The following is a 17,431-nucleotide window of genomic DNA, read 5'->3' as shown; positions in this document are numbered from 1 at the left end:
AATATTCAAGAATTAATTTACTCATTTTTTAGATAAAAGAAAAAATATAATTTAACTCCTAATAAAGTCCTTCCAAGAGAATTTTACCATTTATTTTCCAATTTGTCTTACTCCTAATCTCAGCCCCGCGGCTATTTCCGCTCGTTTTGGTCACTTTCTTTTTATTCAAAAATCCCTCAACTAATCCTTCGAGGGTCCATTAAACTCCCAGCTACTCTCTCACCTTCCACGTCACCGTCAACCTCCACGTCACTTACTCACTTTTTTAAAGAAAAGTAATAATTTCAAAATTGTAAAATTTTCAAAATCAGAAAAATTACATTAAAACACACACACAGAGACACACAAGCCCATCGTCCTCTTTCTCCCACCAGTGGGTCCTTTGGATTGGAATCCCTTCTTTTAAATTTCATGTCTTCAACTCATTTTTAAAAATATTTTCGTCTCTCTGCAACTCATTTTTTTGTCATAAAGTCACTAGAAGAAACCATCTCCCGTCTTCTTGCTTTCTATTATCTTTGCAAGCAATAAAGCGTTAAATAAATTTTCTCTTTAAAGAAAAAAAAAAAGAAAGAAAAGGAAATGCTATTCGCTTTTGTGTGTCAAGACATGTGAACTTACTGACACATTCGCTTCTTGTTCTTCGTTCTTCATATTCTCACGCATTCTCTTTACCGAGTTACCGACTCAGTGAGTGCTTCTTAAATGGCCTCTTCTTCTCGAGCAAGGAGCAGTTCGCCGTTTTCGTATCGGAAAACTCCCAGTCCGTTCTCTTCAACTTCTTCAACTTCTTCGTTTATGAGCAACAAACTAATGCCTCGTACGTGCTCTTCGTCGGCGTCTTCCTATTTCAATTCGGGAGGTGGATACGGTACTCGATCCATGACGCCGAGTCGGTCCAGGTATGATTCGACGTACCAGGGTTCACGCGGTTACAATGCTCACTCACCGGTGGCTTACGCGCCGGAGGAGATAGTTGGCGAGCCGATGGAAGCGTCGAGATCGGGAGATAGTATTTCAGTTACGATTCGGTTTCGGCCATTGAAGTAAGTGTAGATCTGAGTGTAGCTGGTGAGATCTATGTAGTGCATTCTTTTTCGATTATATTGCTGTCAGTGTTTTATGTTCAGGTAATGAATGTGTTTTTTATTTATTTACTCATTTTTATTTTGTCTGATTATAGTGAAAGGGAATTTCAGAGAGGGGACGAGATCGCGTGGTATGCGGACGGGGATAAAATTGTGAGAAATGAGTGTAATCCAGCAACAGCTTACGCATTTGGTAATTTCCTAATTGCTTTTCACTTTTACTGTTGAAACTTACTGCCGATGGTTTCCCCAACTTTTTAGTGTCAGTTTCGAAATTGATTAATTATCCCTTTTGAAAAGTACTGCAATTAAATGAAGTGATTTATATTATTTTGTTGGGCGATTTGGCGGTGTTACATTAGGTAAACTAAAGTTTAATTTATAAAGATTTTATAATTTTGTTAAAACTGATTTAGTATGAATACGATGTTTAACCCTTGCGATGATGTGGATTACGAATGAAGGTTATTTTTTTTTTTTGATAGACAGAGTATTTGGACCTCATGCAACTTCTCAAGAGGTTTATGAAATAACTGCTAAACCAGTAGTGAAGGCTGCAATGGAAGGTGTTAATGGTATGAAAATGAATTAAATATTGATTTGTTTAAGTTAATTTCTAATTAAAGTTTAAAAAAAAACCTAAAAGATTAATTGATTGGAAGTCACTTATTGTCATGTTGCTCAATCTTGTTGGTTTGCGTCAATTCTGAAATTATATTACGTTCTCAATTGAAGCTAATATTGGCTGGTTGGAATTATAGGAACTGTTTTTGCTTATGGTGTTACAAGTAGTGGGAAGACGCACACCATGCATGTAAGCTTCGCACCAAACTTCTTTCATCTACTGTTTCCTATTTTTCATGGGAGTGTCATCAGAACTCCTATAATCTGGTCGTGTCAACTTTTATTGCTTTGTATGAAGTAGATATCGTTTTTTATTATAGTATCAAATTCGGTTGTAAAACTGTACATATAGTATTTTAGCTGTAGCAAAGTTACAAGTTTATATTACATTTTTTTGAATTTTCTTGATAGGGAAGTTGCGGAAGGGAACTCCTAAGATAAATAACCATAATATGGATTTTCTTCCCTAAATGGTACCTTTCAAGTATACAATCTAAAATCTATTGGCAATAAATATGGGATAGCACCACTTAAGACTTCCTTGATGTGGACAACCTCAAATGGGGCTGAAAGAACAGCATAACAAATCTTGTGCTTTGATATCATCTTAAGGATCTTGTCTATAAATAATTGGTAATAGGTGGAAGGTCCAACTTTGATAGAAGTCCACAGGAAATTCAATACTTAGCAGATAGGTCATGACACCACTTAACAATACAAATATCGAGTTGCAAACAGTAGATTTATTACACAATCAAATTTGCAATACCTCTTTCTGGGCATAAGCACTGCCTTTGAGTTTTTTGAAAGCACTGTTCTTTTGTCACTTTGTGCTTTGTAATTTGAGAACCTTAATCCAACTCCTAAATTTGCTTTCATCATGTTGTTCATTGATCAGAACATCTTTTACTTAAATATAAGTACTAAAGAACTGAGCCATGTCTTCATTGTCAGCTTAAAATTTTATACTGTCTGCATCTCTTATACACCATGAGAAACGAAACTAAAAAGGAATTTTGAATTCGTGTTTCAATTCATATTTACCGTCTAACTTTTGCAATAGAGCTGTATGCTCATTTGGACACCGTTTTTCTGAAAAAGAAAAACTGATTTTAGTAGTATACTCTTGAGGATTTTTATTTATATTACTATTCCAATCCAATTAATATTAACAAGCTTGGCACGATACATCCTTAAAAATTTCAATAATTTCCTATGTTCTTCAGTATGGGTCTTATGTGTGTGATCCTATCACATAACTATATGATCATTCCTGTCATCTTACTTTGACTTGTTTCTTTGATCATATATATACACAGGGAGACCATAATGCTCCTGGCATTATACCATTGGCAATAAAGGATGTGTTCAGCATTATCCAAGATGTAAGTGCTATAACATCATTTATTAGGCCTAACTGGATAACTGCAAGATCGACGCCATTTTTCCATTCCTTTTCATCAAGTATTGACCAACTCTGCTTATCATTCAGACTCCAGGGCGAGAATTCTTGCTACGTGTGTCATATCTTGAAATCTACAACGAGGTGAGTTGCACTTTTAAGTTTATGATTATATTTATGAAATGGCCTTGAAGTTAGAATTTCAGTTTTCACATATGTTACTGCTGTTTATTTTTTGGCTTAGTGAGATGTGAGAATGGTTTTGTTCAATTATTAATTGTATACCCTATGGTTCAATATCAGGCCTTCAGTTCCTTTCCTTCTAAGCACCAACTGTTTTTGGTTTGATTTTGTGGTATTTGCTTCTTATATCAGGTGATAAATGACTTACTTGATCCAACTGGTCAAAACTTGCGTGTTAGAGAAGATGCCCAGGTCTTTTTCTCAACTTTTTAAAAAATTTTGCATTGTTGTTTGGCTTATGACTTCGGTCTTATTTTCTCAAAAAGTGACATGAAACGCAAAGACACTATTTGTCACATGTAATATCAATCTAAAGGATCCCGAGTGGCTCCAGGTTGAGATTGTCAATGATACAATAAAGTTGCTGATTTAAATGCTTGCAATCAATGTAATCAGTTTTGTACTTCTGCTTATGTTAGCATTATTTTTTCAGGGAACATACGTTGAGGGCATAAAAGAAGAAGTGGTTTTGTCTCCTGGGCATGCCCTTTCGTTTATTGCTGCAGGGGAAGGTGCTTTCTGGGGTTCTTATTGCTGTTTTCCCACCTATTATATGAAATGAATGATCTATTTGTGAGAGTTTTTCTACTAATTTCCAATCTGTTTCTTTGTGGGTAGAGCATCGTCATGTTGGTTCAAATAACTTCAATCTGTTCAGTAGCCGAAGTCACACCATATTCACATTGGTAAACATTCTTGATTTAGGAACTTACTCATTTCCCTATCAAAATTTTGGATAAATCTCAAAATTGGCTTGTTCATTTAGTTTATCTTAAGGAATTTGGATGTCTGGTTTCTTGTTGCTTCACCACAATAGATACTTATGTTGCATATGCCTTTTTTAACTCTTGGCAAATTTGCAGATGATTGAGAGTAGTGCTCACGGTGATGAATATGATGGAGTGGTCTTCTCTCAGCTTGTATGATTTAATTCATCTGTCATTTTTCAAGAAAGAATATTGCTCTCTGATAAATGGCTTGACTTGCTACTTTCCTGGTTCCTTTGTCCAGAACTTGATTGATTTAGCCGGATCTGAGAGTTCAAAAACTGAGACAACTGGGTTAAGGAGAAAGGAAGGATCTTACATAAACAAAAGTCTTTTGACTCTTGGAACTGTAGGTGCCTTGAATAAGCTTTGTATTGATGAATGTTTATTATCTCCCCTTGCTGCATCTGCACTGTAGTCTAAGGGCAAACTATAGAAAGCCTTGAGTATGTCCCTTAAACAGCACTGTAGGATTACAGTTTCTGTTAAGTTGGTAGGAAAAGTATGAAGAGAATCTTCAAATTTATTTTCTCCAACAGTTTCAATTAATTACTGATGGCATTAGCATCCTGGAGTGGATAAAAGTTTCTGGTCAAAGAAGTCACTGCAGACTTGTTTTGCGTGGTTGGTATCTATGACTATTATATTTAGTTTTACAAAATCATCTTGTTTCAATCTGCAGGTAATTGGAAAGTTAAGTGAAGGAAAAGCATCCCATGTTCCTTATCGAGACTCCAAGCTTACCCGCCTTTTGCAATCTTCACTTAGTGGGCATGGACATGTTTCGGTGAGTTGTTCATTTTATTTGAACTTTTTTTAATAATTATTTAGGTTTATTTGATTTTACCTCCCTCCAACCGAAAAAAAAAAAAAAAAAAATTCTTGCATCTTTAAATTATTTTTCTAATTTTGATATGCAATTATATCATCCTTATCAATACTCGACAAAAAGTTATTCATCTATTTTACCTTTTTTTTTTCCCCTTTAAATTACAGCTCATTTGTACAGTTACACCTGCTTCCAGTAATATGGAAGAAACTCATAATACCCTAAAGTTTGCTAGCAGGGCAAAGCATGTCGAAATCTACGCTTCTCGTAATAAGGTTTCTATAGCCTATGCGTTATTTCTATTGTCTAGTTACACACATATATATTTAGGACCTAATCTCATGCTACTTTCAAAACTAAATTATTTACAGATTATTGATGAAAAATCATTGATTAAGAAGTATCAAAAGGAAATTTCAGTCCTCAAACAGGAACTTGATCAACTAAGGCAGGGAATGGTTGTTGGAGTTAATCATGAAGAACTTATGATCCTAAGGCAACAGGTTTGGCATTTTCCTTCCATTGTCATATTGTTCTATTTGATGGCACAACTATTTACTGTATTCTTCATGCTATGTATTGCATGGGACAGTTGGAAGAAGGTCAGGTGAAAATGCAGTCAAGACTAGAGGAAGAAGAGGAAGCCAAAGCTGCTTTGATGAGCAGAATTCAAAGGCTTACCAAGCTTATACTTGTTTCTTCCAAAAATACAATTCCTGGATGTTTGAGTGATTTACCAACTCAACGGAGTCTTTCTGTTTGTGAGGATGATGTAAGTTTTTTTTATAAATGGGCCAAACAAAAATGTGATTCTTTTATACTGATGGTTGATGAAGTAAGACTACACAAAGAGCAGGCACACACGTCTGTATATATATATCCATATCTTTTCTTTTTTTTTTTTTGAACAAAATAGATATATCCACATCTATTTCCAAAAAAGGGTATGTATATCTTTATCTATTTCACAGGAAAGGGAAATGCTCCAATGATAAGATGAAACAAATTATGTTCTATAACCTGGAAATTTTGAGTGTTGATACTTCACCTATGCATCTGTCTCTCTAAACCTATATCTCATTTATTGAGTTTACAGCTATCCCTGTCTGATTTTCAGTAATGACTGGATTATCTAGCCATGAGAACTTTTTGTAGGTCGTGTTTCCCTCTTGTAACATGATTGTGATGCTCACTTTTGGCACTTTTCCTTGACCAGAAACTGGATGTACAGGATGATGGTACCATACTCATAGATAGTGAGAATAAAAAAGGCTCTTTATCTTCTCTTGAGGCACTTGCTTCTGATCCATCTTATGAGTTTAAACACCGAAGATCCTCCAGCAGGAGGAATAATGAGCTCTCACCATCTAGCAGTTCTATCCCTGAGGCAACTCAATCGGGTGATCTTATTAGTGGGACTAAACTGCTGGCAGTAAGCTTCACTTGTTTCGGTTATTTCTATATTTTAACTCTCACTTTGCGAAGTTTTGTTGAAATTTCAGTCCTCTTAGATCCTTTTTTAAAAAAGGTTATTTTTATAAGGGTATTAAGTCTCTTTTATTTTTGTTTAGTAGCCTCCAGAAATATGCGCCCTTAGACCTATTAGGTTAATTTTTGGGGGGAATGATATATACAAATGAGCTATAAATGGATCTTGCTAACATTAGGCAATATAATGTGTGAAAATCATCAGGCACTTAAGTTGCCATTTTAGACATTTGCTTTTTGGTGGAGGAGCATCATTTCAGCAAGAGGCTGATAGTAGTTTGACTCTATTACTGTATTCCTTTTCTAGTTTAGCTGCAGCTGAAATTTGGCATCCCCTGGCCATCAACACAAATAGATTTGTGTGAAGATTCTTGCAAATCAAGATATAATAACATACCATCCTCCATCATTGCTTCATTGTATCACAAATCAGTGCTGCCTTCACCATTGGTTTAATCTTTCTAGTTTTCCTCAATTGTTGATTCTGTAATGATAAAATAAAACTCTTCTGTGGTTATAGGGTGGGATAACATCAGATCAGATGGACCTTCTTGTTGAGCAAGTTAAGATGCTTGCTGGAGAGATTGCATTTAGCACCAGTACCCTGAAACGCCTGGTGGACCAGTCTGTAAATGATCCTGATAGCTCAAAAGCTCAGGTACTCTTTACTCTGTCTTACATTTATAGCGCATCTTAATTCAGAGGCATAACCAATAGATGTTCTTGTAGCTGGATGAATTGGTGGATTTTGTTGGTATTCTAGGTGCAAGTGTGTCTTATATTTCTGTGGCAAAAAGGAAAGATTGTACTGATCTATTATTATTTATTAATACTTACTCTAGTAGCTGTTTATAAATTTTAATATTATCTGGATGTACATGAGGTTATAAGATTAAGTTTGAAGCTAATAATGCAAAAGGAGTGTTATCATTTCTAGTATTTCTGTATCTATCTACTCGATGGTAAATTTGCATATATCTTTTAAGGTCCTTATTGTTTTTCTACATATAGATTCAGAATTTGGAAAGAGAGATTCAGGAGAAGAGAAGGCAAATGAGGGTGTTAGAGCAGCGTATAATTGAGAGTGGTGAAGCTTCAATCGCTAATGCTTCATTTGTGGATATGCAGCAGGTAGTTTTGCATCCTGTTTATTATGTTGTCCATAGTAATATTTCAAACTTATGTTAATTTGTTAGGGAACTAATGCCATTGGCATTGGCTTAACAAATTCTAAATGCTTTTTTGTTGCAACAGACAGTTATGAGATTGATGACACAATGTAACGAAAAGAGTTTTGAGCTGGAGGTGAGTGATTTGGTTTCTTCTTCTCATTTATGGAGTTGAAAGGCATTTGATGGGCACTGTTCTGCCATTGATTAGGCTTGTTAAACAGTGATTCTTTATGTTAATTGTGTTATCATGTTGATTCTTCTCTTTGATACAGATAAAATCAGCAGATAATCGTATCCTCCAAGAACAATTGCAGAACAAGGTGAAAGCTTTGTGCTTGATGTCTTTTTTTCCTCCATTCACAAAATGACATTATTTCTCTAATATAAATTTTAGAGTATAATTTGGTCAATCTTTAGAAGGTGCTAGCTTCTCTATTAAAGCAAACATATGTTTTTGACTTGCGGTTCTGGATGTTTGCAGTGTTCTGAGAATGAGGAATTGCAGAATAAGGTGAATCTCCTGGAGCAGCGGTTGGCATCTTTGTCTGGTGACAAATTATCCTTGTCCTCTGAACAAGGAATATCTGAAGAATATGCTGATGAGTTAAGAAAAAAGGTTCAATATCAGGTAAACACTTATTGCTGGGATTGTCCAACTCTTAATGGCTTTAGTTTTCTGTTGTCACAAGTTTTGGGCTTCAACTGCTTTATTTTCATTTAGTAGTATTTCCTCTTCTTATATGATTTCATGAAATATTGTCAACATGCTTCTGCCAGAACTCATCATTATGATAATTGCGAAGAATATCATTTTAATCATGTGTCAATCAATTGTTTGTTTCTTTTGTTTCATATACCTTGGGAATGTTTTACACAATCAGTTGCAAGTTGCAATTAAAGTTTTGCAACGCCATTTGATATCTTAGTGCAGCACGGCAATATCTTTAGACATTTCTCTGCTTTTTTCTCCTATTGAATGTTGATTCTACTTCCTACCTGTAAATCAGTTGCATTTGTTGGTTGATTTTAAGACCCTTGCTATGAAATTCTAAGGTACACAAATGTTGGGCTTTATCCTGTTCTTAAATATTTCTTCACAATTTAAAATTGGATGAATTTTTATATTAAGATGGTTCATTAGTTTGCCTTTTCATGTTCATAATTGTGTGTTATAACTTCTACGGGTTAAGAGAAAGATTTGCTTGTCTTTAGCATGGTCCTTTGTCTTCCTTGCACCTTTGAACTGATTAAGACTAAGTTGTGCTTATCTATGCAGGGGACTGAGAATGAAAAACTAAAACTAGAACAGGTACAGCTTTCAGAGGAGAACAGTGGGTTGCGTGTCCAAAACCAAAAACTGGCTGAAGAAGCTTCATATGCAAAAGAATTGGCGTCTGCTGCTGCTGTTGAGTTAAAGAATTTGGCTAGTGAGGTGACAAAGCTCTCAGTACAGAATGCAAAACTGGAGAAGGAATTATTGGCTGCTCGAGAGTTGGCAAACACTAGAGCTTCTTCTAATCAGGCTGTCAATGGTTTCAACCGCAAGTACAGTGACAGTGGGAGACCTGGGAGGAAGGGACGGCTCTCTGGCCTCCCTCATGACCTATCTGGAGCAGCTGGTGATGATTTTGAGTCGTGGAATCTTGATCTAGATGATCTAAAGATGGAACTGCAGGCTAGGAAACAACGGGAGGCAGCTCTTGAAGCTACACTAGCTGAGAGGGAATTCATAGAAGATGAATACAGGAAAAAGATTGAAGAAGCAAAGAAGAAGGAGGAATCTCTAGAGAACGACTTAGCTAACATGTGGGTGCTTGTTGCTAAGTTGAAGAAAGAGGTATCTGCTACACTTGAGAGTAATACAGATAAGCAAAATAGTCATGGAATGGATAATGTTGAAGATCCAAAAGCAAACAACAATGAGAGTAACAATGTCCTGAAAGAGCGACAAGTTTCAGAAGTGTCATCAAAACCAGCCAATGAAATACCCAAGGAAGAACCCCTGGTTGTTCGGCTAAAGGTTTGTTCTCATTTCTCATGTACCACCCTAGCTCATTTCCTTCACTCTGCTACTCACTTATAGGCTGTTTTAAGATTCTCTGATATATAGCATGTTTGCCCCTCTTTTTGAGCTAAGCTCAGTCATACTAACATGCAGCACATCTAGCCATAGGCTCATTTTTCCTTATGTTAATTATTTCATGCTTATTTAGTAGTTATTGTGCTTTGTTTTTTTCTTATTTCATGCTTATTTAGTAGTTATTGTGCTTTGTTTTTTTCTTAATCTTGTCAAATCATACATTTTAGTATTCTGAGTATATCTTGCATTATTGAATAATATTGCTAATGTCGATAGTGTTAGGAACTTGTTATCGATTCATTACTGAGAATTTTTTGAAAGAGCTTGCTGTGTATGATTATTCCAATGCTATAATGGTTTCACATACACCACTGCAACTTAATATCTTTACTACTTGTAGGCCCGAATGCAAGAGATGAAGGAAAAAGAGCTCAAATCCCTGGGAAATGGAGATGCCAATTCCCATATGTGTAAAGTATGCTTCGAGTCACCAACTGCAGCAATTCTTCTCCCTTGCCGGCATTTCTATTGTAAGTCCCTTTCTAATTCCATAACTAAATTCTCACACCTTAATAAACTATTTTCTGAAAATGCATCCATTTTGATGTTGGCAGTATGTAAATCTTGCTCGCTTGCTTGTTCCGAGTGTCCAATATGTCGCACAAAGATATCAGACAGGCTTTTTGCATTCCCTTCTTGATACACAACCTATTTCTACCCTCCTAATGAAGGTAATGTAAATCGCTCTTTTTTTTCTTTTCTATTTTTCAGTTTCTCAGATGAATGTTGACATTTTTTTTTTAGCTATCTGCAGGGGTTCGTGACCACCTGTTTGATATTTTCAATGTGAGAAGCGGGTGCAATTCTTTCATTAGTCTGTATGTAAACAGTCTAAAAAGGTATATCCATATCAATAGTTTGTTCCCTAGTCTCTACTCATTAAAAGGCTGTAAAAATAAGAACGAGATTAAAGGTTAAAAAGAAAGGAAGAAAAATAAAAAAGAAAAGTAAATTCACTATTATATCCAAAAGTTCAGAAACAAGATGTTGCTCTGTTTTGCAAGGGTGTCCGTCTTTTCGAACTTTCAATTTTCAATTGTTTAATCACCACTGAGAATTGAGGATTTATAAATAAATATTAATAATTTTATTTAAATATATTTAAATATTAATTATAATTCCTTTCCTTTTTCCTTTCTTTTATTACAACAAAATTTTAAATCTTTTAGCTCTAAACTCAAAAAATAAAAAATAAAAACTCTAAACTTAAATAATAATTTTAATGAATTTTAATTTTTGTTGTAATGATGAATATATTTATTGACTATGTAGGAGAATTATATATTAATTGTGCAGCAATTATTAATTTTAGAATATCAATGCATACTTAGAAAAAAAAAACAATGCACCTCTTTTAGTGCAATTTTTTTGTAAAAACTTTTGATAATGTATAATTAGTTAGTGGGTGAAAAATTAATCTTATTATACACATTACATGAGTCAAAGAAACTAAAAAGAATATTTAAGAAATATATTTTTTAAAATTAATAATTATTGATAAGATAATAAAAATATAATTAGTTTTTATGGAAAAAATAATATATTTTGGTTAAAGAGTAAAAGAGGAGAGTAGTTTTTATTTTATGTTTTCTTTTTAAAAATAAGTTATCTATATAACATTATTAGTAAATCAATTTTTTTATTATAACTTTTTTATTTATTATCTAATTAAATTGATGTCATGTTAATCTGTTACATCAATTAAGTGTTTTTAGTATTGATAAAATAATAATTTAAATGTAATTAATATATATTTTATCAATCGAACTTCGATTAAATTTGAATTATTGTTATTACAATAATAAAAAAATTAAATTTGAATATGTTAAAATGGATTAGTAGTGATTGAATATTAATAATTATTTTTTTTGTAATAATATTTCAAAATGATCAAATATCAATTTTACTGTTAATATAAAAATATAAACAACCTCTATCCAAATTATCAAATTTATAATTGAAGAGTAATTCACTTATAGTGATATAAATAATTTTATATCCTTTTATATATATATATTATATATATTAGCAATTACTCTGAAAGATATTGATAAATTACATAAAATAGCAAAACAAAACAAACTAAACGCCGAAAAATAGAGCGAAACAGGGCACTGCATTCATATCCGAAGAAAAATGAATTGAACATTCCACACATTCACCCTCGCTATTTATTATTTTTTCAATAATCTCGGTAAAAGATGGAGTCATATTCGTTCTTTTTAATTTTTTTAATTTATAAATAGAAAAATAATACATTTTAACTTACGTCTTGTTGTATTAGTAATAATGTTCATACTAATAAAATTAAAATTTAATTGATTTGTTAATTTAATTATTAACACGAATATTAAATAAAAACTCAAATAAGTGAAGTAAATTTAAAGCATGTTGATTTGAATATCACATATTAAAAATAAAAATAAACTATTTCAATAATTACATTAAAATAAAGTTTTTCTTATTTTCGTCACATTAATTTTTTAAATTCAATAATTTTAATTAAAATAATTGTTTAAATTAATCACTTTCATTCAAATTACTGTTAATCACTAACGGATTGTTAACTCAGCAATTCATCTAATTTTTTAAAAATATTCAATAATATTTCTTCTTTTTTTTCTCTCTCTCACGTTGACTACCACCATTGACTAAAATAAAGAAAAGAAAAAATTGGATATTATACTCTCTACCATCTTCTTCCTCGTATCATTACCGCCTTTGTTTCTCTTGCTGATCTTCTCATTCCTCGCCATCAAAGTCGTCGCCGGAAAATAGATCAACGATCCCGATTACCCGCCGGTGGAGGGCTCCCTTTTCAATCAGCTTTTATATCTAAACTATCTCTACGACTACCAAGCAGAAGCAGCTAAAGAACGATCAACTTACAGGCTACTGGTTTTAGAACAGAGTAAATACTTCATCTTTCAAATGCTCAACCTTAAACTCACAAACTTTTAACAGGTTTTGTAGAGGAAGACAATCCTTATTCCACAGAAGGTCAGAAAGGAACATATTATTTCGAGTTCGCTAAGCCACTGAGAACCATGGATCATTTACAACAGGTTATATAATCTTCTTCTACCTTTGACCTTTTAGTGTATTTGCTTCTAGTTCTTTTTTGATATGTAATATCCAGACAATTAGTAAACAAACATATAAACCTGCTGCAAGAAAATTTGGCTTTCCCATGTCAAATCCATAATGTCATACAGAGGTATGTGTTAGATTTTTCATCATTACAAAGTAACTTCTTTGTTCGGGATTGCAGGATGTTCAGTTCACAATTGATGGATCGAGCAAGATGTAATCGATGGGTCGGGTCTGGATATTATACCATCAACTGTGAGTGGGTTCCATTGGATATTGCTTCAGGTGGTTCTATGTTAATCGAGTCTGCATCAAGTACTGCCTGGGACACGGCCAGCGCCTTCGCTGGTAGCCCGTAAGTTGCCAGTTCTTTGGGTGCTTCCGCGTGGTAGTTGTAAAGATAGTTTAGATATAAAAGCTGATAGAAAACGGAGCCCTTCACCTGCGGGTAATCGGGATCGTTTTACGGCGACGGTTTTGATGGCGAGGAATGAGAAGATCAACAAGAGAAACAATGGCGGCAATGATATGAGGAAGAAGATGTTAGAGAGTACAATATCCATTTTTTCTTTCTTTTGCAAGTGGTGGTAGTCAACGGAAGAGAGAGAGAAAGAAGACATATTATTTAATATTTAAAAAAATCAACAATACTAACGGTAATTTTGTCGATTCCTATAACTATTGGGATTAAATTGAGAAAAATATTAGAGTGATTAAAATAAGGAAAATTTTATTTTAGAGTGTTTATTGGTGTAATTTATTCCAAAATTTATTCCAAAATAATAATTATCTTAAATTTTAATAACATGTAGGGTGAGAAAAATTAGTTTCGATTGAAAAAAATATATTGAATTTTGAGTTATTGAATTATTTGAGTCAACTTGAATAAATATTTCGAGTTTCAAGTTTGAATCGAGTTAAATTTTACAATTCGATTAATTTAAATAACATATTAGTATAAATACACTTTTAGTCCTGTCAAGTTTGAAAATGAGCAAATTAATCTCTTTCTCAACAAAATTACAAAAAAATTTAAAATATTTATAAAAATTCTAAAATATATAAAGGAAATTAAAAATTTTAAAAGTTCTAGAATAATATTTTTGGGACCTAAATAAGTTAATTAATGATTCAAGTTTATGAAATTAAAGTATTTTTTATTATTTTGCTTTGAAAAAGTTTTCAAATATATATAGTTTCAATTTTATGTGTTCCATCATGAGATTAGTTATACTGTAACAGTATTTTAATTTGACATGTTTAATTTTTTAATTTAACTCGAACATTTCACTCAAATCGATTCGAAAAAATTTCAAATCAAGTTAGAATGATAAAAAAAGACTTGTCAACTCGATTAACTCGAAATTTTTTTACTCGATTTGATTGAACACTCGCCCCTACTGACATGTCTTTTTTTAGCATGTCATATGATCATATCCAAATTGTAATTGCATTAAGTACATACGTATTTACAAATTAATTAAAATATTTTAAATATATTCTACATCGAATTTGAATTAATATTTAACACCTAAATTTTCAGCTTGATGAAAGGAACTGATTAATTTATTACTGATAATTTAAAGACACAATCAGAACATTTTGAAATTCAGGGACTAATTTTAAAATCTAAACTATAAGTTAGGGAGGTTTAGTGAAATTAACCGAAAGAGAGATGGAAAAAAAAATTGGTCGTCCTTGTCCATCCGCAAACAAAAACTTCAAATACCCAGATTTCTTCGGATGATGAAAATGGAGCCATATTATTCCCCAAATAATCTCCCTTTCCTTGCTTAAAAGTCTGCTCACACAAACAAAACATTATTATTCAAAAAAAATGGGTCCTTCCTTGATAAGATCAAAACCATGTTCTTAAATCTCAATTCAAGATCTAAAATTCTAAACCTTACAGAAACCATTAGCATCACCACCAGATGAAGGGTCGGGAAAATCATCCACATTCCAACCTGGTAACTTTTCCATCAAGTACTCCGATATATTATTGCTCGTCGAAATGGAAGCATTATCTTGGAGCCTGTAAGTGGTTGAAGTGGAAGCCAATGATTTGTCCATTGGAGAAGTGAAGTTTTGGTTATTAGGAAGTGAAAAACGGGACCTCTTGGAAGAGTGGGATGAAGAGCTTTTGGTTTCAGAGGACGATGAAGTTGGGTTCAACGAAAGGGAAGGAGAGAGCTTAACGCCGGTGAGAAGAAACCTGTTATGTTTCTGGGTAATTTCATTGGCTCTGTGAATCGAAACGTCGCATTCTCTGCAAAACATTGCTCTATCTTCTTGACAAAATAGGAACGCGCGTCTCTCCTGCAACATTTCATATTAAAAAAAAGGTCAAATTCTGGTTTTGCTACCTCTATTATGCTTAAATTTGTGATTTAGTTTATATATTTTGATTTGCTACAATTTAGTCATCTATTTTTATATTTAATTTAAATATGTAACACAGATTAACCATTCCAAATAAAATGGTGGTGTGGAGTTTTTCTTTTAAATACCCTTTGCTTACATCAGCATTTTAATCGAAATTGTTAAAAAAATTTATTATTTAGACTAAAGTCTAGTTTAGCATTATTATCGCGATTGAAAATTGTTGTTCAAATTTTCGTGTAAAATTCTAACTGTTTAGTACTGTTATTAAAAATATTAAGAAAATTTAAAATATTTATTTTAGATATAATGTTGAATAATAAAAATAAATTAATGTAAATAAATACCTAATATAATTTTTTTTTGTAATTTATAATTTGCATATAAAATTTTAAAAATATTTTTTTCATATCTATAAGAAAAGGGTAAAAATGTTTAACTTAACAATATTATAAAAGAAAATGGTAAATTTATATAAAATTAAAATATTAAGACTAAATCTAAATTTAACCATAATACATAGACCAAATTGTAACTCAACCACTATAAAAACTATCCATATATGTATTTTTGATAATTTAAGGAGGGGAACGGGATTGGTTGATATTAACCTAAATTCTCATTCTTACAACATAATACTTTTACTACTAAACCGATAAAGTTTTCCCATATATATTAATAATTTAGGGTAGAAAATGAGATTGCATGAGATTAACTCAAGTTATCGTTCCTACAACATAATCTTCTTGCTACTACAAAACTACCCATATTTTAAGAAAGGGGTAATTACCTGACAAATATCACAAAGTGGGAATTCATTGGAAGAAGGGTGAAGGAGAGAGAAACGAGAGTGTTTGGCAGCAAGCTTGTTGGCATGGTGAACTCCAACATCACACCCTTCACAAAGAGCAGCTTCATCCGCACTGCAAAACACTGTGGCTTCTTCTTTGTCGCACACATCACACCAAATCTTCATCCTTTCTTTTCTTTTCTTTTCTGGGTTTGCCTTTTTCTGATTTGGTCGTAGGGTTTTTAATATCTATAAAAATGAGTTGATGAAAGGCTGAAAATGGGGAATAGAGACAAAGGTTTTATGGGCATATGGGGGGGTGGGCAATGATTTGAACTGCCAACTTCATGTTCAACGATCTTCTACCTCTTCTCCTTTATATCTTTTTATTACTATTATTATATATTATATATAAAATATTGCTACCCAATGTGAAATTTTGTAGAAATATCCCCATACTATACTTTTTGGTTGGTTTATTTTTTTATTGTAATTTAATCATTTTTAATCTATTTATTTTTTGAAATATGTTGTTTCAAGTTCAAGTACAACTTGTGTGTGTGTTAATTTCATCAAATATTTTGACTCTCATTTCTTCTAATATTTGTTTACAAGGGTTAAATTGATCAAATATGTTAGTAAAGTAAAAATTTAGGGAAATAAATTATTTTTAAAAAGAGTGTGTGGACGTGCTTTCATGTCGACATGTTAGGAAAAGTATGCTCAATTAAAAATGTTTTATAATAATTACAAAGAAAGCGCGTCTAACTGGGCAAACTTTTCCTAACATGGCAATAGAAAAACTCACCAAATTGAGGCGTTTTCCTACCAACTGTGTTGGACATGTTTTCTTTGTAATTATTGAAAAGCGTTTCTAGCTAGGCATGTTTTCTTGTAAACCATGCAGAAAGCGTGCCTAGCTAGACACGCTTTTATATTCTCTCTAAAAAACGGTCTATTTTCTTAAATTTTTAAAAAATTAACTTATTTGACCAATTATTTTTTTTTGACATGTTAGATTTTTTCATATTATATTCTTTTGTTTTTTTTAAATATGTAAATAATTTGTCTAACTATAAAAAGAAATTGAAGATGCATATACCATTTTACCACATGTTTAAATAAAAACCATTAAATTATTTATCGAAATTAACAGAAAAATTGAATTCAAGATTGAAAATATATATTTTGAAAAGTAAAAATTAAAATTTGAAAATATAAAATAATATATAGTGAAAGAGGGTTGTATATATTATTTTTTAAAATTTTATCATACATTTATGTTATATACAAAATTAAGGGATATGGTCTAGAGACTTGCCTATTTCTTCTTCTCACATTCTCTTTACATTGAATAAAAATGCAAGTGGGAAGTTGGGGGGTTGTAGAGTTTTAATTACCAGTGTTTTTTTTTTG

The 17,431-nt window shown here is 32.4% G+C and overlaps 2 protein-coding genes and 1 long non-coding RNA gene across 5 annotated transcripts; 2 read left to right on the top strand and 1 right to left on the bottom strand.

Annotated features, from left to right (window-relative positions):
* The first annotated feature begins 326 nt into the window (after positions 1-326).
* LOC108464082 (kinesin-like protein KIN-7D, mitochondrial) lies at positions 327-10,849 on the top strand. Of its 2 annotated transcripts, none has more exons than XM_017764171.2 (25): positions 327-1,046; positions 1,184-1,281; positions 1,574-1,663; positions 1,850-1,902; positions 3,032-3,097; positions 3,205-3,258; positions 3,490-3,549; positions 3,791-3,869; positions 3,976-4,043; positions 4,221-4,277; positions 4,369-4,473; positions 4,807-4,911; positions 5,121-5,228; positions 5,325-5,456; positions 5,546-5,725; positions 6,170-6,385; positions 6,962-7,099; positions 7,453-7,572; positions 7,696-7,746; positions 7,886-7,933; positions 8,095-8,241; positions 8,890-9,633; positions 10,094-10,223; positions 10,308-10,424; positions 10,508-10,849. In XM_017764171.2, exons 1-24 carry the CDS (start codon positions 706-708, stop codon positions 10,391-10,393), a joined length of 3,276 nt encoding a protein of 1,091 aa, XP_017619660.1. In that variant the 5' UTR covers positions 327-705; the 3' UTR covers positions 10,394-10,424; positions 10,508-10,849. The 2 variants fall into 2 exon arrangements, with proteins under 2 accessions (XP_017619660.1, XP_017619661.1); XM_017764172.2 differs by having other exon boundaries at positions 10,498-10,849.
* Positions 10,850-12,082: 1,233 nt separating this feature from the next.
* On the top strand, positions 12,083-13,648 carry LOC128286756 (uncharacterized). The gene is made up of 2 exons (XR_008277447.1): positions 12,083-12,818; positions 13,025-13,648. It is a non-coding gene; the product is annotated as an uncharacterized LOC128286756 (long non-coding RNA).
* Positions 13,649-14,311: 663 nt separating this feature from the next.
* On the bottom strand, positions 14,312-16,518 carry LOC108463323 (B-box zinc finger protein 20-like). Of its 2 annotated transcripts, none has more exons than XM_017763276.2 (3): positions 16,016-16,518; positions 14,749-15,162; positions 14,312-14,644 (listed from the first exon to the last, which is right to left on the bottom strand). In XM_017763276.2, exons 1-3 carry the CDS (start codon positions 16,199-16,201, stop codon positions 14,504-14,506), a joined length of 741 nt encoding a protein of 246 aa, XP_017618765.1. In that variant the 5' UTR covers positions 16,202-16,518; the 3' UTR covers positions 14,312-14,503. The 2 variants fall into 2 exon arrangements, with proteins under 2 accessions (XP_017618765.1, XP_017618766.1); XM_017763277.2 differs by having other exon boundaries at positions 14,515-14,644; positions 14,754-15,162.
* Between the last annotated feature and the right edge of the window lie 913 nt (positions 16,519-17,431).

This window comes from Gossypium arboreum, chromosome 13 (assembly GCF_025698485.1).
Source record: "Gossypium arboreum isolate Shixiya-1 chromosome 13, ASM2569848v2, whole genome shotgun sequence".
NCBI classification, from domain to species: domain Eukaryota; kingdom Viridiplantae; phylum Streptophyta; class Magnoliopsida; order Malvales; family Malvaceae; genus Gossypium; species Gossypium arboreum.
The sequence above is the reverse complement of the archived record's forward strand: the minus strand, read 5'-3'. Positions and strand labels throughout refer to the sequence as shown.